Consider the following 23427-nt stretch of genomic DNA (forward strand, 5'->3'; position numbering starts at 1 on the left):
CAGCCGGTTTTCAGATATGGCACCAACCTCGACCCCAGGGAAGGGGGGGAGGAGTGGCTATTATAGCCAGGGAGAGCCTTTGCCTGCGTAGACTCGTTGCTCCGGAGATTGCAGGTTGCGAGTCCCTCCTGGTGAAGTTGGACTTAGGGGTTCAGGTGGGCTTGTTTCTCACGTACCTGCCTCCCAGCTGCGTGGCACAAGTCCTACCTGTGCTACTCGAGGAGGTAGCCAGGCTGTCAGTGGGGTTCCCTAGACTTATTGTCTTGGAGGACCTCAACCTGCCGTCGCTCGGCGAATCCTCTGGACTGGCACAGGAGTTCATGGCCACCATGGCAGCCATGGACCTGACTCAAGTAATACAGGGTCCGACTCATGAGGGGGTACATGCACCCGACATGGTATTCCTCTCTGAGCAACTGAGTAATGGTCTGAGACTAAGGGGCTCAGAAGTGTTGCCTTTGTCATGGTCAGACCATTTTCTACTGCGGCTTGACTTCCTGGCTCCAATCCTCCCCCGCAGGGAGGCGGAACCGATTAAGTTGTTCCGCCCCAGGCGCCTGATGGATCCAGATGGTTTTCAGAAGGCGCTTGGGGTTATTCCAGATACACTCGTCCGCAGTTCGGCAGAGTCTCTGGCTGAGGCCTAGAACAAGGCTGCAGCGGAGGCCCTTGACTGAATTGCGCCGCTGCGACCTCTCCGTGGCGCTAGACCCCGTAGAGCCCCATGGTTCAACGAGGAGCTCCAGGAGTTGAAACGCCAGAAGAGACGTCTAGAGAAGCGATGGAGGAAGAGTAAGTCCGAATCCGACCGAACACTTGTAAGAGCTCATATTAAGACTTACAAAGTGGCGCTCAAGGTGGCAAGATGCGCGTATCATGCCGCCTTGATTGCATCAGCAGAATCCCGCCCGGCCGCTCTGTTTAGGGTAACCCGCTCCCTTCTTAATCAGGGGGGAGTTGGGGAGCCCTTACAGAGCAGTGCTGAGGACGTTAACACGTTTTTTGCTGATAAAATCGCTCGGATCCGAGCTGACCTCGACTCCAATTGTAAAACAGAGTCGACTGACAACGAGTCAGTCGAGGTGACTTGGGCTAAATGTCTTTGTCCATCTGTCTGGGAGGAGTTTGACTTGGTGACACCTGATGAAGTGGACAAGGCCATTGGATCTGTGAGCTCCGCCACCTGTTTACTGGATCCGTGTCCCTCTTGGTTGGTTTCGGCCAGTCGGGAGGTGACACGGAGCTGGGCCCAGGAGATTGTCAACGCCTCCTTGGAGAGGGAGTCCTTTCCGGCCCTTTATAAGGAGGCACTTGTGCGCCCCCTCCTCAAGAAGCCTTCCCTGGACCCAGCCGTGCTTAATAACTACCGTCCAATCTCCAACATTCCCTTTATGGGGAAGGTTGTCAAGAAGGTGGTGGCGCTCCAACTCCAGCGGTCCTTGGAAGAAGCCGATTATCTAGGTCCTCAGCAGTCTGGATTCAGGCCCGGCTACAGCACGGAAACTGCTTTGGTCGCGTTGATGGATGATCTCTGGCGGGCCCGGGACAGGGGCTTGTCCTCTGTCCTGGTGCTTCTTGACCTCTCAGCGGCTTTCGATACCATCGACCATGGTATCCTTCTGCGCCGGCTGGAGGGGTTGGGAGTGAGAGGCACTGTCCTTCAGTGGTTCTCCTCCTACCTCTCTGGTCGTTCGCAGTTGGTGTTAGTGGGGAGTCAGAGTTCGACGTCTAGGTTTCTCCCTTGTAGGGTGCCTCAGGGGTCGGTCCTCTCCCCCCTGCTATTTAACATCTACATGAAACCGCTGGGTGAGATCATCCAAGGGCATGGGGTGAGGTGTCATCAATATGCCGATGATACTCAGCTATACATCTCCACCCCATGTCCAGTTAGCGAAGCAGTGGAAGTGATGTGCCGGTGCCTGGAGGCTGTTGGGGCCTGGATGGGTGTCAGCAAACTCAAACTCAACCCAGACAAGACGGAGTGGCTGTGGGTCTTGCCTCCCAAGGACAATTCCATCTGTCCGTCCATCACCCTGGGGGGAGAATCATTGACCCCCTCAGAGAGGGTTCGCAACTTGGGCATCCTCCTCGATCCACAGCTCACATTAGAGAAACATCTTTCAGCTGTGGCGAGGGGGGCGTTTGCCCAGGTTCGCCTGGTGCATCAGTTGCGACCCTATCTAGTCTGGGAGTCACTGCTCACAGTCACTCATGCCCTCATCACCTCGAGGCTCGACTACTATAATGCTCTCTACATGGGACTACCTTTGAAGAGTGTTCAGAAGCTTCAGATCGTGCAGAATGCAGCTGCGAGAGCTATCATGGGCTTCCCTAAATATGCCCATGTCACACCAACACTCCGCAGTCTGCATTGGTTGCCGATCAGTTTCCGGTCACAATTCAAAGTGTTGGTTATGACCTATAAAGCCCTTCATGGCACCGGACCAGATTACCCCAGGGACCGCCTTCTGCCGCACGAATCCCAGCGGCCAGTTAGGTCCCACAGAGTTGGCCTTCTCTGGTTCCCGTCAACTAAACAATGCCACTTGGCGAGACCCAGGAGAAGAGCCTTCTCTGTGGTGGCCCCGGCCCTCTGGAACCAACTCCCCCCAGAAATTAGAATTGCCCCTACCCTCCTTGCCTTTCGTAAGCTACTTAAAACCCACCTCTGCCGCCAGGCATGGGGGAATTAAGACTTCTTCTCCCCCTAGGCTGTTACAACTGTATACATGGTATGTTTGTATGTATGTTTGGTTTTGTATATTAAGGGGTTTTAATTTGCTTTTAGTATTGGATTTTATTGTATATTGTTCATGATTGTTGTTAGCTGCCCTGAGTTTTCGGAGAGGGGCGGCATATAAATCCAATAAAACTTGAAACTCTTCTCCACACTTCTTCCAAAGTCTCCACAAATCTTCTCAAAGTCACACGCAATGAATGGAATGTGACTTATCTCAAGTCCACTTTTGGGTCCACAAAAGAGGGAAATCAGGTTCCATTCGCCACCCAAAACTCAGACCTCCCCCAGTTCAAACCTCTGTACACCCGGCTCCAGTTGCAACTGCAGGAGACGTTATGGCCAGGAGACCTTTGTCCTCTGCTGCTGTTGTGACTTTCATACTCTTATCTGGAGCAGAAAGCCTTGGCAACCAGACCTCACATCCTTATCACCTCTCAATTCGATTGCTGCTCTGCTGGGACTGGCTGTAAAAATGACTCAAAAGCTACAGTTGGTAGAAAATCGGGCAGCCAAGTTGTTCCTGGATGAAAGACAATGGGCAGGAATTTTGTCACTCTTCCAGTTGGTACTTGGACTGCTAAGGAGTTTCTGACCCCATCACAAAAATGACAGGGAGGCAGCTTAGAATATCTTTATTGTCACACTTAAAATACATGAATTGGCATTCATGAAAATGAAATTTCTCTGGATACAGCTCTCGGATATTCACCACCTCCAATATACACTACATGAACAGAATAATAAATACATTCATGCATACAACAGATTCAAACATAGTATTAACCGCTCCAAACTTGACTGTAAAAAATACAACTTTAGTAATCGAGTTGTCGGAGCGTGGAACTCATTACCTGACTCAGTAGTATCATCCCCTAACCCCCAACATTTTACCCTTAGACTATCCATGGTTGACCTCTCCAGATTCCTAAGAGGTCAGTAAGGGGTGTGCATAAGTGCACCAGTGCGCCTTCTATCCCCTGTCCAATTGTCTCTCCTATATTTCTTTATATATCTTTTCTTCTATTCTTTTTTTGATATATTTTACTGTGAGTATATCCTCTGTAACCTTCATTATGTTTTAGATAAAATGCAAGATTCTTGAAGTCCAGTGTGAAGTTTCCACAGTCTGGGTTCATTTGAGGAGCCATGTCATCTGCTGGGGTTGGTCCACTGCGCTTTATTAAGTCCAGGGTCAACGCAGCCGTCTATTTGGAGATTTCGGAGCACTCCATGCTTCCATCCACATACGAGCTTAATGGGGGATGGTGACTTCAATTTTCCAGCAGGACTTTGTACCTGCCCACACTGCCCAAAGCACAAAAACCTGCTTCAATGACCATGGAATTACTGTTATTTATTTGTTTGTTTGTTTGTTTGTTTGTTTTGTCCAATACACAATACATATTGAAGAGAATAGACATGAAGTGTTATATTTAAAGAAAAGGATAGAAGAAAAGATATAAAAATAGAGGAGAGGATATATGAAAGGAAGAGAAGATATATGATAGGTGAAAGAAAGGAAAGACAATTGGACAGGGGACGAAAGGCACACCAGTGCACTTATGTACGCCCCTTACTGGCCTCTTAGGAACCTGGAGAGGTCAATCATGGAGAGTCTAAGGGAGAAATGTTGGGGGTTAGGTGTTGACACAATTGAGTCCGGCAATGAGTTCCACGCTTCGACAACTCGATTGCTAATGTCATATTTTTTACAGTCAGGTTTGGAGCGATTAATATTAACTTGGAATCTGTTGAGTGCTCCTGTGTTGTTGCGGTGGAAGCTGAAGTAGTCATTGACAGGCAGGATGTTGCAGCATATGATCTTGTGGGCAATACTTAGATCGTGTTTTAGGCGTTGTAGTTCTAAGCTTTCTAGATCCAGGATTGTTAGTCTATTTTCGTAGGGTGTTCTGTTTCGAGAGGAGGAGTGAAGGGCTCTTGGCCAGCAAACTCACCTGACCTGAACCCCATAGAGAATGGGGCATTGGGGCATTGCCAAGAGCAAGTTGAGAGACAGGGGACTGAACAATGCAGAAGAGCTGAAGGACTGAAGCATCCTGGTCTTCCATAACACCTCAGCAGTGCCATAGGCTTATAGTGTCCATGCCATGTCGCATTGGGGCAGTAATTGCTGCAAAAGGGCCCCAAACGAAGTACATGCTTATACTTTTCAGGAGTCTGATATTGTTTTATGTACAATCCTTTTTTTATTGATCACGTGTAATATTCTAATTTTCTGAGATGGTGGGTTTGGGGTTCTTATGAGCTTTACCCCATAATCATCACAATTATGACAAATCATGGCTTGAACTATGTTGCCTTACATGTTATGAGTCTCATATATTAAGTTGGTTATGACCTATAAAGCCCTTCGTGGCACCGGACCAGAATATCTCCGGGACCGCCTTCTGCCGCATGAATCCCAGCGACCAGTTAGGTCTCACAGAGTTGGCCTTCTCCGGGTCCCGTCAACTAAACAATGCCGCTTGGCGGGACCCAGGGGAAGAGCCTTCTCTGTGGCGGCCCTGATCCTTTGGAACCAACTCCCCCCAGATATCAGAGTTGCCCCCACCCTCCTTGCCTTTCATAAGCTCCTTAAAACCCACGTCTGTCGTCAGGCATGGGGGAATTGAGACTTTCCCTCCCCCTAGGCTTATAAAATTTATGCATGATATGTCAGTATGTATGATTGGTTTCTTAAATTGGGGTTTTTAAAATTAATTTAAATATTAGATTTGTTTACATTGTATTATTGTTGTTGTTAGCCGCCCCGAGTCTGCGGAGAGGGGCGGCATACAAATCTGATTAATAGATAGATAGATAGGTAGGTAGGTAGGTAGGTAGGTAGATAGATAGATAGATAGATAGATAGATAGATAGATAGATAGATAGATAGATAGATAGATAGATAATAAGTTTCCACCTTTTAAGTTGCATTACTTAAATAAATGAACGTTTGCCTGATACTCCACCTGTAGTCAAACATATTGTGTTGTATTCATTTTCATTGTTTATATCACGTTTTCTTAATAATCAGTGTTTCATATATTATTCCAAAATAATCTATCAATTCAGGTTTTCATGTGTGGCCTTGCAACGGTACTATAAGTGTGAAAAATGGCCAGAAGTCACTTTTTTCCCAGTGCCGTTGTAACTTTGAATTGGTCTCTAAGCGAACTGTTGTAAGTTTCAAGTTTCAAGTTTTATTGGATTTATATGCCGCCCCTCTCCGAAAACTCGGGGCAGCTAACAGCAATCATAAACAGTATACAATAATAATCCAATACTAAAAGCGAATTAAAGCCCCTTAATATACAAAACCAAACATACATACAGACATACCATGCATACAATTGTAACGGCCTAGGGGGAGAAGAAATCTTAATTCCCCCATGCCTGGCGGCAGAGGTGGGATTTAAGTAGCTTACAAAAGGCAAGGAGGGTGGGGGCAATTCTAATCTCTGGGGGGAGTTGGTTCCAGAGGGCTGGGGCCACCACAGAGAAGGCTCTTCTTCTGGGTCCCGCCAAGCGGCATTGTTTAGTTAACGGGACCCGGAGAAGATCCACTCTGTGGGACCTAACTGGCTGCTGGGATTCGTGCGGCAGAAGGCGGTCCCTGAGGTAATCTGGTCCGGTGCCATGAAGGGCTTTATAGGTCATAACCAACACTTTGAATTGTGACCGGAAACTGATCGGCAACCAATGCAGACTGCAGAGTGTTGGTGTGATATGGGCATATTTAGAGAAGCCCATGATTGCTCTCGCAGCTGCATTCTGCACGATCTGAAGTTTCCGAACACTTTTCAAAGGTAGCCCCATGTAGAGAGCATTACAGTAGTCGAGCCTCGAGGTGATGAGGGCATGAGTGACTGTGAGCAGTGACTCCCGGTCCAAATAGGGCCGCAACTGGTGCACCAGGCGAACCTGGGCAAACGCCCCCCTCGCCACAGCTGAAAGATGTTTCTCTAATGTGAGCTGTGGATCGAGGAGGATGCCCAAGTTGCGAACTCTCTCTGAGGGGGTCAATGATTCTCCCCCCAGGGTAATGGACGGACAGATGGAATTGTTCTTGGGAGGCAAGACCCACAGCCACTCCGTCTTGTCTGGGTTGAGTTTGAGTAAGTCAAGGACTATAAATAATTTCCACCACTGAATCAGGAAATGTTTTCTCTCGATGTGTTTCTTTAGATCTCAGGAAGAAATATAAGCGGCACATCCGCGAGGTTTTTCAAAACCTTCCTCAACTTGGCCCGCACCCCAATCGGAAGATGTCCCTCGAAGAAAACTACATAGAAGTCCTTCTGAAGAGAAGACCAGATTTGCCCAAAAGAGATCATGAGACTTTGGCGGCGGAAAGAAAACACCGAGAGATGAAGAACCATCCCGAAAATGTCCCGAAAATTGATCTGGAGAATTTATTTCATCCACACCCTGAAGGGGAAAACTCAAAAACTGTCTTGTTGTTTGGACCTTCTGGGGTAGGCAAAACCACAACCACGCGGAAATTCATGTTGGACTGGGCATCCGATAAACTATGGCTGACCAAGTTTGATTATGCTGTTTATATCTCTTGCAACGCACTTCAATGTGGCACCAAGCTTATGAGTGGAATGGAGCTGATCTCCAATAATTGTCCTCCAGGAATGCTTTCTACGAAGGATGTTTTGGCCAACGAAGACAACCTCCTCCTCATCGTTGATGGTATTGAGGACTTGAAGCTCTCGGACGTGCCGGTTGATAGGCTACACCAGGATCCCCATCAAAAGCAGGAGGTGGTCAACCTGTTGATAGGTGTGCTCAAGAAAAAGATCTTCCCCAGGTGTCACCTCTTGGTGACCACAAGACCCATGGGTGTGAGCCTTCTGTTGAAGCATCTGAGATCACCACTCATGGTAGAAGTGTTGGGCTTTGAACCTGTTCACACGAAGGAATATTTCCACCAGTTCTTTCCAAATAAGGAAGAAGCCAACCAGGTCTTTGAACTGGTTCAAAGGAATGAAACTCTTTTTGGAATGTCTTTCCTTCCTGCAACCTGTTGGGTTATCGGCTCCGTTTTCCAACAAAACCCACTGGCAGAACTTCTTCAAGATCTCCCCGATACTGCAACACTCACCGAAATTCACCTATGTCTCCTCTTGAGCTTCTTGGGTACCAATTCCAGGCCAAGCCACCTGAAAGACCTATGCTCTTTAGCCAAAGTTGGGCTGCTCCATGGAACAATGGCCTTCCATGAAGAAGAGCTAAAGGAAAATGGCTTGGGTTATTACTTGGCTTCAGACTCTCCTCCCATGAATAGGAAAGTCCTCCACCGAGATGTTCAGGTGGAAACCTTGTACAGATTCACACACCTGAGCTTCCAGGAGTTTTTTGCAGCCTTGTTCTACCTGCTGGACATTGAGGAGACCACCAGAACATCTCAAGACCTGAGTGAAGTATTTGGAGACCAGAAGGAATGTAGCAGCAGATATCTTATGTTGATTCGTTTCCTCTACGGCTTGTCTAACGTGGAAAGGATGAGTGTTCTTCAAGAATCCTGGTCCTTCAAGCTATCGAGGACTAAGGTTTGGGCAGAATTGCTAAGGTGGGTAGATCAAGAAGCCAAGACTCACTCCTTTAAAAGAGAAGAGGTTCTGTTGGAATTGTGCCATTGTGTATACGAAATGAAGGACGCCGTCTTTGCCAAGAAAGCAATGAAGAACATCCACGATTTGGATCTCAAAACACAACTTTTGACCAAGCTGGATTTCGAAGCTTTCTCGTTTTGCCTGTCAGCTACTGATGTTTTGAATTCGGTCCGTCTCTCTGGCTGTCAGCTTGGGCGTCAAAGATTCCAACAACTTTTGCCAGGATTCTTTAAATCTTCGGAGATCCAGTAAGTAGAAAGAGACCCAAGGCCACAACATTGGAAGCAGGCTGAGGTTACCAGATAATAAGGTCATTATTAGGAAATTAATAAATAGGAAATAAATTAGGAAATAGCCTCCACCCTCCTTGCCTTCTGCAAGAGTCTGAAGACTCTTGTATGCCACCAGGTATAGAAATGAATAATGAATGAATGAATAAATGGATAAACAGATAAACAAACAAACAAACAAATATCTAGAATGTGCAAAACTAGACAAATTAACAATTGAGTTAAACCAAAAAAGAGGATTCAGAGTATTTTGAGGTTTGAAATATGTTCTACAAATGGATTGAAAGAAAGAAAACAGGGGATGTACAAATGTACATATTTAGAATCATAATTGTACAGGAAAGTGAATTTCTTAATTGAAAAACGAATATATAAGTAAGGCTAGGTAAGGAATAGAAATGATATACATGAAGATACTAATTAATAGCTAAATAAAAACTGTAAAGGAAATACAGTTTACCTTGTTTGTAACTTAATCTCAAGGCAATTTACTGTAGAAATGTTATAAAAGTTGTTATGTGTATTTGTGTTTGTTTATGTGTGGTTTGTATTGGACTGTCCAGTGATGGACTGCCAAAATTTTTACTGCCACACTGTGTCCATGGCTTATTTTGTGGGAGTGGCTTGACAATCATGTGACCAGGGGTGGTGGCTTAAAGATCATGTGACTGGATGGGAGTGGCTTACCGACCAAAATAAGTTCTTTGATTTTCTGTACTTACTATTGTGTTTTCTTACTTTTTAAATGGAAAAATTAATAAAAATATTTTAAAAGAAGAAATTAAATAAATAAATAAATAAATAAATAAATAAATAAATAAATAAATAAATAAATAAATAAATAAATAAATAAATAAATAAATAACCCCCCTGGTCAAGTAGGAAACCCACTACCATTCCATAGATATACTTTCCCCCAGTAATGGGCAGCCAGAATTTTTACTGCCACACTGTGGGTGTGGCTTATTCTGTGGGTGTGGCTTGATGGTCATGTGACCAGGTGGGAGTGGCTTGAACAATCATCATCGTTCAAGTGAACTGTTAAGTCCTCGACATACAACCTCACCAGTGTCGCCCTCTGGGGTGACAATTTGCTTCGCGTTTCCCACACTCTCCTTCCTGGGTCACCCCCCCCCCCCACCTCAGGCTGGCTAGCCCGCTGCAATTCCTGCCGGTGCTGGTCTCCCTGCCGCTTTCCGAGGAAGAGGAGGAGGATGGGAGTGCGGATAGTCAGCTGGAGCTGGGCACAAAGCTTCATTTCCGCTGGTGGAACTGTCTTCCACCCCGTCCTGCCTGCTGCCCACCTCTGCTTCCCCCCAATCTCTTAAAATCCTCCAGTGATGGAGCAGCCGTAGTTCTGGAGACAAGCCTTTCCACTGATGAATTTTTCTCACTGTTGGAAAATTCCTCTTTAATTCTAGCGCCTCTCTCTCTCTTCTTGATTCGTTTCCATCTGTTGCTTCTTGTTCTAGCTTGGCTGCATTGGCTGCATAGCTAGAGGTATAACAAGCAGGAAGAGGGAGATTGTGATCCCGCTGTATAGAGCACTGGTGAGACCCCATTTGAAATACTGTGTCCAGTTCTGGAGACCTCACCTACAAAAAGATATGGACAAAATTGAACGGGTCCAAAGACGGGCTACAAGAATGGTGGGAGATCTTAAGCATAAAACGTATCAGGAAATACTTCATGAACTCAATCTGTATAGTCTGGAGGACAGAAGGAAAAGGGGGGACATGATCGAAACATTTAAATATATTAAAGGGTTAAATAAGGTTCAGGAGGGAAGTGTTTTTAATAGGAAAGTGAACACCAGAACAAGGGGACACAATCTGAAGTTAGTTGGGGGAAAGATCAAAAGCAACGTGAGAAAATATTATTTCACTGAAAGAGTAGTAGATCCTTGGAACAAACGTCCAACAGACGTGATGTGTAAATCCACAGTCACTGAATTTAAACATGCCTGGGATAAACATAGATCCATTGTAAGATAAAATACAGGAAATAGTATAAGGGCAGACGAGATGGACCAGGAGGTCTTTTTCTGCCATCAGTCTTCTATGTTTCTATGTTTCTACCTGGAGCAGCATTGTGTTGCTACCGGAATGGGGGGAGACAGTTTTCTGGTAGCAAAAATGGAGCTGTGCGCACAGCTTTGGCTGATCGGCGGGCAGGGTTGCATATCAGAGTGAGATTTGGCTTTTGCCCATGTGCAGGAAGCAAGATCTTGTGTGGAGACACACAGGCGCGTGAGATTTTGGTGATTTTTTGCTTCTGTGCATGTGCAGAAGCAAAAATATTGCCAAAATATCATGTGCCTGCATGTCTTCTCACAAGATTTGCTTCCTGCGCATGTGCAGGAGCCAAATCTTGCTCCAATGCACATGCACCCAACCAGGCACAGTGTAATCATCTTCCCTAATCTATTTCTATTCTTTCACTGTATCTTTTCTTACTCCATTTATCCCATAATTTCTATGTCTCAATATTTCATCATCATCAAAGTGTGCATGCCAACCAGACATATGTGCACACCTACCGGTCACCCAGAAGTGCGTACACAACTGCACCAGTAGCGGCGGTCAGCATGAACCCTTGCTTGACCTGGAGATTGTGTTTGTGTCTACCAATTTCCTCCATAATATTTGTGTGTCTGTGTCTCTCTCTATTTCTACAGGCTGAACCGCTGTGGCCTCTCTCCCACTGCCTGCGAAGTCTTGAGACCCATCGCGATGACCAACGCAAGGCTGACCAGTCTGGACTTGGGTGAAAACCCCCTGGAGGATTCTGGGGTCTCCCACTTGTGTGAATGGCTGCTTCAGCCCACCTGCCCACTTCAAAGCCTCAGGTGAGCAGCTTCATCTCCTGGAGGGCAGCAAATAGGAGGGTCTCATTCCCTTGTCCCACACCACTTCATTATCCCCCCCAACCAGTAATGGGTCACTACCTGGTATGTGTTGTGAGTGCTCCTTGTCCACCTACGGTCAGGTCAGATTCTGAGGAGGATGAGCCAGGCCCCTCTGGATACCCTGGACCAGGGCAGTTGCCAGCTGATGCAGAGAATGAGAGTGAGGGAGAAAGCCACCCGAGTGAACCTGAGGAACCACCAGAGTGGGCTGATGTGACAATGGGGGAGTGGTCCTAGTCAGAGAGTGAGGAAGACATGAGAGTGGAAAGTGAGTGGATAGACCCCCAATATAAAAGATTGCTGAGAAGGCAAGAGGAATTGCATAGTAAAAGGTGTTAGCTTACAGCTTTAGCCTCTTTGGGGATATGATGTCACCTCCAGGCAGTATAAAGGCAAAGGATTTTGGGTAATTGGGTGTGGGGATTCAATGCCGTTCATTGAAGAGGTTTTAAAGTGGGGGCGTGCCTGAAAAAGGTTTCAAAACCATGATTTCTGCCTTCTGGATGATTTTTGCCTGGGATTTCAATGAGCTGATTTATACTCTTGAATGATAAAAGGACTTTGTTATCTAAGTAATGCCATTGAGGCCTGGTTTGGCGCCTTTCCCAGACTTTGTTGATGCTTCACTCCGGAGAGAGAAATAACTCCCTTTTTCCTTGACATTCAAATCTGCTTTTTGCTTTGTCTGCTTTTATCAATAAAGAGTGTGATTTTACCATGACATAAGGGACTTTTGAGTTGGTGGGTTTGCTCCAAGGGCCATGCACAGAACAGTGTGTGCCACACTACGTACCGTTAATGAAAAAGGAGCTGCACCCGTGCGTCTAAGTGAGATTTGGCTTCTGCACGGGAAATGAAATCTTGTGAGAGGATGCGCACATAAGATTTTGGCCCATGAACTGGCTCTAATGGAGGCCCATAGGTGCCACCATCTTGTTTTTGGCTTCTGCACATGGGCAGAAGCTGAGTTTTTGGCACTGCTTATGTGCGCGCACCTGCGTGGCATGGCCAGGCAGTGCAAGAAGAAGCTAACTGATGGCAAGGTAAGATAGAACCCATCGCTGCCAATAAACCATGGTTTGTGTACCCATGGCTGAATTTCATTTCAATGGAATGAAAGCTTTAAGTTAGCTTTGTATGTATAAATAAGTGTGTGTGTGTGTGTGTGTGTGTGTATCACATTTTTTTTTGCTTAATTATTAAAATTAAGGGAGACTAGGATGGCACCATTTCGGCCTTGTTCTGGCCTCATCAGCAAGCCACACCCTTACTGGGACTTGATCTGGCAGCTTCTGCCTTGTAAGGCAGAGAATTAACCTCTAGGCCATCAGATCTGATCCCTTTCAGCTCAGTTTTTTATGTCAGATCACCCTGGTATATATATAAGTAATGCTGAACAATATTTTAAAGTTGGTAAAATGGACTAGATTTGAAACTATGAGAATGAATTATATGAGACGCAGTGGAACAGTGGTTAGAGTGAAGATTAGATTAGATTTATTGGATTTATATGCCGCCCCTCTCCGCAGACTCGGGGCGGCTCACAACAATGGCAAAAACAGTACATAGTGACAAATCTAATATTTACCAATCTAATTACAGTTTTAGGTTTAAAAATTCATAAAAGCAACCCCAATATATATAAAAAACAAGCACACAATCACATACACCAAAACAACATGGGCCAGGGGGAGAGTGAAGGCTACTGACTGACTGCTGACTGCAATTCAGCAGTTCGAATCTCACCAGGCTTAAAGTTGACTCACCCTTCCACCCGAGATGGGTAAAATGAGGACCCAGATTGTTGGGGGCAAGAGGCTGACTCTGTAAACCAGTGTGAAGCAGTGTAGCTATTGCTATCTATCTATCTATCTATCTATCTATCTATCTATCTATCTATCTATCTATCTATCTATCTATCTATCTCTGCCTGCCTGCCTGTCTGTCTGTCTGTCTGTCTACCTACCTTGTTTACCAAGGTTGTGCACATACAGAAATGTTTAGATTGAGATTAGTTGTGAATAACTACTCAGCCACACAAAGATATACTAATTTGCATTAAAAATTACTTTGAGAAATAACATATTCAGATAAACAGTCTAAAGTCCTGCACATAATTTATTTATTTATTTTGTCTAATACACAATACATGTTGAAGAGGATAGACATGAAGTATTATATATAAAGAAAAGATATAAAAGTAGAGAAGATATATGAAAGGAAGAAAAGATGGATGATATATGAGATAAGGAGAGACAGTTGGACAGGGGACGAAAGGCAGACTAGTGCACTTATGCACGCCCCTTACTGACCTCTTAGGAACCTGGAGAGGTCAATCGTGGATATTCTAAGGGAGAAATGTTGGGGGTTAGGAGTTGACACCACAGAGTCCGGTAATGAGTTCCATGCTTCGACAACTCGATTGCTAAAGTCATATTTTTTACAGTCAAGCTTGGAGCGATTAATATTAAGTTTGAATTTGTTGCGTGCTCTTGTGTTGTTGCGGTTGAAGCTGAAGTAGTCATTGACAGGCATTACGTTGCAGCATATAATAATAATAATAATAATAATAATAATAATAATAGTAGTAGTAGTAATAATAATAATAATAATAATAATAATAATAGTCAGAGTAACAATCCAAATATTAGCAAGTACATAGTCTTTTTTACCAGTTGTCTTTGTCATAATCAGTAAACAAAGGTATCAAGGCTAAACACATTTTAGCTATAATACATGACTACAATACTGAGAGATTGCAGAGAAAATGTAGAGCAAACCTAACAGTGAGTAGCCAGACAAAGAGAAACAGAGAGGATGATTCAGAGAAATAAGCTATAAACGCCAGCTCCCTCTTGTGGAAGTCTGCAATACCTGCAGCCAATATATTGCCAAACCAACAGTTCTGGACAGTGTCCTAACAGATTCTATGATTCTACAATCCCGGCACAAATCCTTCCTCCACTCCCCCAATTCTCCATCTTCTACAGGCTGCCCTCCTGCAACCTCACAGCTGCCGTCTGCCAGCTCCTTTCCAAAGTCCTGGAATCCGGTTCTTCCCTTCGGGAGCTTGACCTGGGAGCGAACCCCCTGGGCGACTGGGGAGCAAAGCAGCTGTGCCTGGGGCTCCCCTCTTCTCAGCTTCAGAGACTCAGGTAAGTGGCCCTTGATGAGTTTCCATCCATTGCCTCTTGTCCCGCCTTCTGATTCCTTGGAGAATGGGTTGACTCAGATTGCAATCTGGAATTCTGGGAGCTTCGGTGGCGCAGTGGTTAGAGTGCAGTACTGCCAGCTACTTTATTTTATCTATTTATTTATTTATTAGATTTGTATTTATTAGATTATACTTCTGCTGATCATCGGCTGCCAGCAGTTTGGCAGATGGAAGTAGCCTCAGTAGAAACATAGAAACATAGAAGACTGACGGCAGAAAAAGACCTCATGGTCCATATAGTCTGCCCTTATACTATTTTCTGTAATTTATCTTAGAATGGATATATGTTTATCACAGCATGTTTAAATTCAGTTACTGTGGATTTATCTACCACGTCTGCTGGAAGTTTGTTCCAAGGATCTACTACTCTTTCAGTAAAATAATATTTTCTCATGTTGCTTTTGATCTTTCCCCCAACTAACCTCAGATTGTGTCCCCTTGTTCTTGGGTTCACTTTCCTATTAAAAACACTTCCCTCCTGGGCCTTATTTAACCCTTTGACATATTTAAATGTTTCGATCATGTCCCCCCTTTTCCTTCTGTTCTCCAGACTAGACAGATTGAGTTCATTAAGTCTTTCCTGATACGTTTTATGCTTAAGACCTTCCACCATTCTTGTAGTCCGTCTTTGGACCCATTCAATTTTGTCAATATCTTTTTGTAGGTGAGGTCTCCAGAACTGAACACAGTACTGTACAGTGATCCCTCTATTATCGCGAGGGTTCCGTTCCAAGACCCCTCGCGATAATCGATTTTTCGCGATGTAGGGTTGTGGAAGTAAAAACACCATCTGCGCATGCGCGCCCTTTTTTCTATGGCCGCGCATGTGTAGATGGTGGAGTTTGCGTTCCCCGCTGCCCACACAAAGGGGAAACCCCGATTCGGCTCCTCGCTGCTGCTGCGCTACCGAGCAGATCAGCTGCTGGGCGGCCGAAGGAACCTTCCCTGGGTCTTCCCCCTCTTGCTGGCGGGCGGGCGAGCGGTGGGCATCAGCGAGGAGCCGGGGTTTCCCCTTTGCGTGGGCGGCCGGGAAGACCCAGGTTGGGGGTTCGGGGGAGTGCTGGGAAGACCCCCAGGCCGGCTGCGACCTTTTAAAACAGCCGCGCTGCTTCCCAGCTGACTCCCGAAGCCAAACCCAGAAGTGGTTTTTTAAAAATTAATATTTTTTTAAAAATCACGATACAGTGATCCCCCGTTTATTGCGTCCCCGACCATTGCGAACAGGGTACTTTGCGATTTTTCAACCCGGAAGTCAAAATACCATGTACGCATGCGTGCCCTTTTTTTTTCTATGGGCACGCATGCGTAGATGGCAACCGGGAGATCAGCTGCTGGGCGGCTTCCCTGGGTCTTCCCCCTCTTGCTGGCATCAGCGAGGAGTTTCCCCACCGCCCATGCAAACTCCTCGCTGCCGCTCGCCCGCCCTTCGCCTGCCCACGCCGTTCGCTCCCCCTCTTGCTGGCGGGAGGGCGAGAAGCCCTCCCCAGCACCCGCTCGCCCGCCCTTCACCGCTCGCCCGCCCTTCGCCCTGGCGGAGAAATTCCAGCCCCCACCTGGTCCCGCCCGATCCTCCTCCCTGAGGCAGCTCGCCCTCCCATGGCCGCTTCCTCCACCCTCCATCGCAAGCCCTCGCCACCGCAGCCAACGCGCGCTGCGATCTTCAAGCCCGGCTTCTTTCAGCCCAGCATCCTGGGCCAAGCAGCTGCCTTCCGTGACTGAGCCTGGCTGGCCCGGAAGATCGTAGCGCGCGTTGGCTGCAGCGGCGAGCGAAGCCAAGCCGGCAGCAATGTCGCCGCCGCTGCAGCCAACGCGCGCTACGATCTTCCGGGCCAGCCAGGCACAGTCACGGAAGGCAGCCGCTTGGCCCGGGATGCTGGGCCGAGAGGAGCCGGGCTTGATCCGCTGAGCCTGGCTGGCCCGGAAGATCGTAGCGCGCGTTGGCTGCAGCGGCGGCGACATTGCTGCCGGCTTGGCTTCGCTCGCTCGCCGCTGAGGAGCCGAAGATTGGGGGGCGGCGCGGCGAGCGAAGCCAAGCCGGCAGCAATGTCGCCGCCGCTGCAGCCAACGCGCGCTACGATCTTCCGGGCCAGCCAGGCTCAGTCACGGAAGGCAGCCGCTTGGCCCGGGATGCTGGGCCGAGAGGAGCCGGGCTTGATCCGCTGAGCCTGGCTGGCCCGGAAGATCGTAGCGCGCGTTGGCTGCAGCGGCGGCGACATTGCTGCCGGCTTGGCTTCGCTCGCTCGCCGCTGAGGAGCCGAAGATTGGGGGGCGGCGAAATGACTTGGAGGAATGTGAAGCTGAAACCGGCCGGTTTCAGCTTCACATTCCTCCAAGTCATTTCGCCGCTCGTGTCCTGGCTAAACCGGGCAGCAGGAGACAGGCGGTGGGCTGGGAGCCGCAGGCGAAAGGAGCTTGGACATTGTTCTCCGAACCCCGCCCGCTCAGCCCCGCGGTGGCCCTTTCCCTCTCCAGGCTGCGGGCGGGGTCCGGAGAACAATGCCTGGCACCGCGCTCCGATGCCCGAGCTTCTTTCACCTGCGGCTCCCAGCCCACCGCCTCGCTGGTTGGCTTCTCCTCCTGCTCAGCCTCGCCTCGGCCTTTGTGCGCGGCTTGTCCCGACAGCCCCCCACCCAAGCACTTTGAATCCAGCAGCTTCTGCTGGATACGGGCGATGGGGGGGCGAGCTGCCACAGCCCCTGGCTTCCGCGCCGCTCGTCCCACCCACCGCCCGTATCCAGCAGAAGCTGCTGGATTCAAAGTGCTGGGGTGGGGGGCTGTCGGGACAAGCCGCGCACAAAGGCCGAGGCGAGGCTGAGCAGGAGGAGAAGCCAACCAGCGAGGCGGTGGGCTGGGAGCCGCAGGTGAAAGGAGCTCAGGCATCGGAGCGCGGCGCCAGGCATTGTTCTCCGGACCCCGCCCGCTCAGCCCCGCGGCGGCCCTTTCCCTCTCCAGGCTGCGGGTGGGGTCCGGAGAACAATGCCCGAGCTCCTTTCGCTTGGCTGCGGGGGGAGAAGTAGGACTTTCCTAACTCCCTCGCCCCGCAGCCAAAACTCAAAGCCTGTCTCCTGCTGCCCGGTTTAGCCAGGACACGAGCGGCGAAGTGACTTGGAGGAATGGGAAGTCCAAATCGGCCGGTTTCAGCTTCACATTCCTCCAAGTCATTTCGCACCCCGCTTTAGGAGTCAGCGGAGAACGGCGCAACTGTTTTAAAACGATCGGAGCTTTCCAATGAGTCCCGAAGACAAACGTGTCTTCGGGACTCATTGGAAAGCCGCGCGGGTGTTTTAAAAGGTCCCCGCCGACAGGGGGGGCTCGCTAGCACCCCCCCAAACCTGGGTTGGGGGTTCGGGGGGTGCTAGCGAGCCCCCCATGTCGGCGGGGACCTTTTAAAACAGCCCCGCCGCCCCCAATCTTCGGCTCCTCGCTAGCGCTGCGGAAGTTAAAAACATCACCTGCACATGCGCAGATGGTGTTTTTACTTCCGCAGCGCTACTTCGCAAAAACCCGCTCGTTGCGGGGGGTCCTGGAACGGAACCCTCGCAACGAGCGGGGGATCACTGTATAGCATTTCGCGAAGATCGAGATCGCGAAACTCGAGGGATCACTGTATTCCAAATGGGGTCTCACCAGCACTCTATATATAGCGGGATCATAATCTTCCTCTTCCTGCTTGTTATACCTCTAGCTATGCAGCCAAGCATCCTACTTGCTTTCCCTACCGCCTGACTGCACTGTTCACCTATTTTGAGACTGTCAGATAGTAGGCTCCAGGTTGACTCAACCTTCCATCCTTCTGAGTAAAATGGGTAAAATGAGGACCCAGATTGTTGGGGGCAATGTTCTTACTCTCTGTAAACTGCTTAGAGAAGGCTGGAAAACACTGTGAAGTGGTATATAAGTCTAAATGTTATTGCTATTATTATTTATTATTATTTATTTATTTGTCAAACAAATATAGTATTATAGTATATATTAACATAACATAACATAAGTAGAATGTAGTAATAGAAAGGATAATAAGACAGTAGGACAGGGACATTAGGCACATAAGTGCACTTATGCACGGCCCTTAGAAAAGGCCCTTAGAAAAGGGGAGAGGTCAATTGTAGATAATGTAAGGTTGAAGATTTTGGGGTTGGGGGAAACAACAACAGGTAATGAGAGGGATGGGAGGGAGGAAGGAAGAAGGAAGGAAGGAAGGAAGGAAGATAGGAAATAAGGAAGGAAGGAAGATAGGAAGGAAGGAAGGAAGATAGGAAGGAAGGAAGGAAGGAAAGAAGGAAAGGAAGATAGGAAGGAAGGAAGGAAAGAAGGAAGGAAGATAGGAAGGAAGGAAAGAAGGAAGGAAGGAAGATAGGAAGGAAGGAAGCAAGATAGGAAGGAACGAAGGATGGATGGATGGATGGAAGGAAGGACGGAAGGAAGGATGGAAGGAAGGAAGGAAGGAAGGAAGGAAGGAAGTGTTGTGGTTGGCTTGCAGCCAGGCTCTCTGGCCGCGGACTTTGAGCCTCATGAGCCAGGGCCATCTGGGCAAGACCAGCCTGTGTGTCTGCCAGAGGAGTCAGAGAGCGAGCCGGAAGAGGAGGGAGAGTCTGGGGTTGAGGACCCTACAGAGGCTATAGATCCCCCAACTGGGGCTTTGCCAGGGTTTGAGGACAAGGAGATGAAGGACCAGATCCTGAATGTTTGAGTGAGAAGGATGAGGCACCAGCAGGAGTAATTGAGAAAGATCAGAAAGAAGAAGTGAGCACAGCTGTGCATAGTCAGCACTCCCCGAGAGTATTTAAGGGGAGAAGTTTAGAGGGTGCTCTTTGCAAGAAGTCAATGTTCATGTCTCCGGAGGAGAAAAGCCTGGGAAGAGTGTTTTTGCCTGATAAACCTGGATTCAATACTGGACATTTATAGGGTTAATCTTGTGAGTAGACCTTTGGCTGGGAAGCAAGTGTGTGTGCTGTTATCTTATGAATTGCTTTGTGGGGGGGAGACATTGCTTTGATTTACATTTGTGAAGTACTTCTGCTGATCACCGGCTGCAGCAGTTTGGTGGATCAAATCTCACCAGGCTCAAAGTTGACTCAGCCTTCCGTCCTTCCAAGGTCGGTAAACAAGGACCCAGATTTTGGGGGGCAATATATGCTGACTCTCTGAAAACCACTTAGAGAGGGCTGTGTAAAGCACTGTGAAGTGGTATATAAGTCTAAAATGCTATGCTATACACAGACCTGGTTAGATCTGTGTGACAACCCAGTGAGGGATGTTCTAATCTTCGAAGCGTGATGGGGCCACGGGTGTGCTTGTCTTCCATTGCAGCTTACTCTCTTGTGGCCTGACCTCTGGTGCCTGTGAAGACCTGGCCTCTGTCTTGGAAACCAGCGAGACCCTCTTGGAGCTGAACCTGGGCGATAACAGCCTGGGGGACGAAGGGGTCAGGCAGCTGTGCCAAGGGTTGAAACAAAAACGCTGTAAGCTTCAAAAGTTGACGTAAGTTCCAATTTATTAACCGAGCCATGTTAGATACGAACTGTCATCATCCTTCGTCCCCACACCCACAAGTTCATCATGTGGACTGCTCTGGTTCTCTCAACGTCTACGATCCTGCCCTGTACTTCCGGCTGGTGTTGAACAAAGGATGGCCTTGAATCTTCTGGAAAGAATTTGTTGTGGCTAGTATCTTTCCCTCTCATGCAACCACCCCTCCCCAATTCCCATGGCACTAGTCTGCTTGTGGCAAGCCATAGTCTCCAACTCAAAATGCTGGATTCAGCCTGACAAAGTGTGAAGTTCTCCCAGGGAAGTGGGAAAATAGTTTGACGTCCCCGTCCTTTCCAACTCTGTTGTTCTGTTATCATTGGGAATGGTGCTCTCATCTTCAACGTTTTGGCATCTGCTGACCTCATTTTTTTTTTGCATGGTCAATGACCAAAATAAAGTCCTTTGAGTGGGAACAGGGACAACATCTTTGCCATCCTAAGTTGGCTCTCCTCTCTCAGACCAGACAAGTTTTATTTTATTTTTATTTATTTATTTATTTCTTTGTTTGTTTTGTCCAATACACAATGAAGGCTATAGAGGATATATACGAGTAGAATGTATCAAAGAGTGAATAGAAGAGAAAATGTAGGAATAAAATATAACTAGAGAGAATAGCAGAAAATATATAAGGGATAGAAGAGATGGAAGATATATGAGATATAAGAGAGACTCTAGGACAGGAGACGGTAGGCACTCTAGTGCACTTGTACTCGTCCCTTACTGACCTCTTAGGAACATGATGAGGTCAACCGTAGATAGTCTAAGGGTAAAGTGTTGGGAGTTAGGGGATGATACAACAGAGTCTGGTAGTGAGTTCCACGTTTCAACAACTCGAATGAAATTCCAGCCTCCCTAGAGCTGCTACAGAAATAAAGATGATTTAATCTCCGCATAATGTTTTGTCAAGAGAGCTCCCAAGCCCCTGGCTGGTGGGACAATGCCCATGTTATTTCCAAAATGAGGCCATATGGCTCATGGGTTTATGCTGCCCTGCTCTGCAGTTGCCGCCATCTACCCTTCAGCTCACAACAATGGACACCTGATGATCTGCAAGCTGTCAGAATTGGCACCTTTGCCCCAAAGCCCCAAAGCCTGACCTCTTTCAACATGACTCTCGACATAACAGAACAACAGAATAACAAAATAACAGAGTAACAGGATAACAGGATAATAGAATAATAGAGTAACAGAGTAAGAGTAACAAAACAAGAGTAACAGGATAATAGAGTAACAGAATAATATATAGAATAACAGAATAACAGAATAAGAGTAAGAAAATAATAGAGTAAGAGAATAACAGAATAATAGAGTAACAGAATAAGAGTAACAGAATAATAGAGTAACAGAATAATAGAATAAGAGTAACAGAATAAGAGTAAGAGAATAACAGAATAATAGAGTAACAGAATAAGAGTAACAGAATAATAGAGTAACAGAATAATAGAATAAGAGTAACAGAATAAGAGTAAGAGAATAACAGAGTAAGAGAATAATAGAGTAACAAAATAATTATCAAAATAACAGAATAGAGTAACCGAATAATAGAGTAACAGAATAGAATAACCAAATAATAGAGTAATAGAATAACAGAGTAACAGAATAAAATAACAGAATAATAGAGTAAGAGAATAAGAGTAAGAGTAACAAAGTAACAGAACAGGGTAACAGAATAGAATAACAGAATGGCTGTGTATAGAGTAACAGAATAACAGAATTGGAAGGGACTTTGGAGGTCTTCCAGTCGAAACTCCTGCTCAAGCAGAAGATCTGATACCATGTAAGACAAGTGGTTGTCAATTCTCTTCTTAAAAACCTCCAGTGATGGAGCACCCACAACTACTGGAGGCAAGCCATTCAACTCATTCATTATAATTGTCAGGACATTCCTCCTTAGTTCTAAGTTGCTTCTCTCCTTGATCAGTTTCCATCCATTGCTTCTTGTCCTGCCCTCAGGTTCTTTGGAGAAGAGCTTGACCTCCAATCCACAAGCCCATTTATGAGCCGGGCGGTGTCCCAATTCTGATGCTTCGGTTTGTTTCTTCTCCTTCCAGGCTTACAATGAAATCGCTCAACCGAAACACGAAGGTGAAACTGGAGGCAGCTTGTGCGAGGCATCCTGGCTTAGGTTTCACCTCCTACTATCCTCCGGATTTCCCCCGCTTCCCAGGCACCGAAGAGTAACGGTGGAGCTCACACCTGCTTTCCTTGTGCCTTCTCAGGGATTGGAAGCTTGGTGAAATGGGTGGCAGGTGTGGACATCTTCCAAGGCCAGCTCAGCTTTTGCATTGCAGTGTTCCCTTGTTTATCGCGGGTGTTACATTCCAGGACCAACCGCGATAAACGCAAATCCGGGGTGGCGCAGCAGGTAGAGTGCTGTACTGCAGGCCACTGAAGCTGACTTGTAGATCTGAAGGTCAGCGGTTCAAATCTCATCACCGGCTCAAGGTTGACTCAGCCTTCCATCCTTCCGAGGTGGGTCAAATGAGGACCCGGATTGTGTGGGCAATAGGATGGCTCTGTTAAAAAAGTGCTATTGCTAACATGTTGTAAGCCGCCCTGAGTCTAAGGAGAAGGGCAGCATAAAAATTGAATAAATAAATAAATAATCCACAAAGTAGTGTACAGTGAATACTGTAAATATAAAACAGTAAGCGATTTTTGCAAAGTGGTGAGGGAACACTGTAAAGGTAAAACAGTAAGTTTTAGGTTTGCACAATAAAAGGAATCCTAAAATGTATTTTGGGTAACATTTTAACACCATACGATTCAATAAAACTTTCTCTGGAGCAAGAAGCGACTATAGGGGCGAAAACAGTATTATTGCGCTACCACTGAGGTCCCGCCACGACGAAGGAAGTGAGATTCTCCCGTAGCAGGGCAGTCGAGACCCGTAGGAATTCTAGGGCAGCGCTAGAACTCCCATCACCCTGCTTTCGCGTTCAGCCGAAGAACCGCCTGGCAATCCAGACCTGACAGGGGTGGGGAGACAGCAGGGAGGAAAGTGATGGGAGTGGTTGGACGATGTGGTGTGTCGGCAGTGGGAAGACAGCTCGGGCATTCCTTTATTTTTCGAGGGAGGCTTTGCTCTCCTCCCGCGCAGACCAGGAGCTGCTACTACT

General features: G+C 47.2%; 1 protein-coding gene across 1 annotated transcript in view; it reads left to right on the plus strand.

The window, feature by feature from the left end:
* The window catches only part of LOC139162827 (NACHT, LRR and PYD domains-containing protein 3-like), a 30731-nt gene extending 7809 nt beyond the window's left edge, over positions 1 to 22922 (plus strand). The window contains exons 3-7 of the mRNA XM_070743650.1: positions 6929 to 8612; positions 11332 to 11502; positions 14553 to 14717; positions 20087 to 20257; positions 22360 to 22922. Coding sequence (XP_070599751.1) covers positions 6929 to 8612; positions 11332 to 11502; positions 14553 to 14717; positions 20087 to 20257; positions 22360 to 22489 — 2321 coding nt within the window. The 3' untranslated portion in view covers positions 22490 to 22922. The remainder of the gene's footprint in view (positions 1 to 6928; positions 8613 to 11331; positions 11503 to 14552; positions 14718 to 20086; positions 20258 to 22359) is intronic.
* The last annotated feature ends 505 nt before the right edge of the window (positions 22923 to 23427 follow it).

This window comes from Erythrolamprus reginae, chromosome 2 (assembly GCF_031021105.1).
Source record: "Erythrolamprus reginae isolate rEryReg1 chromosome 2, rEryReg1.hap1, whole genome shotgun sequence".
Taxonomy (NCBI): Eukaryota; Metazoa; Chordata; class Lepidosauria; order Squamata; family Dipsadidae; genus Erythrolamprus; species Erythrolamprus reginae.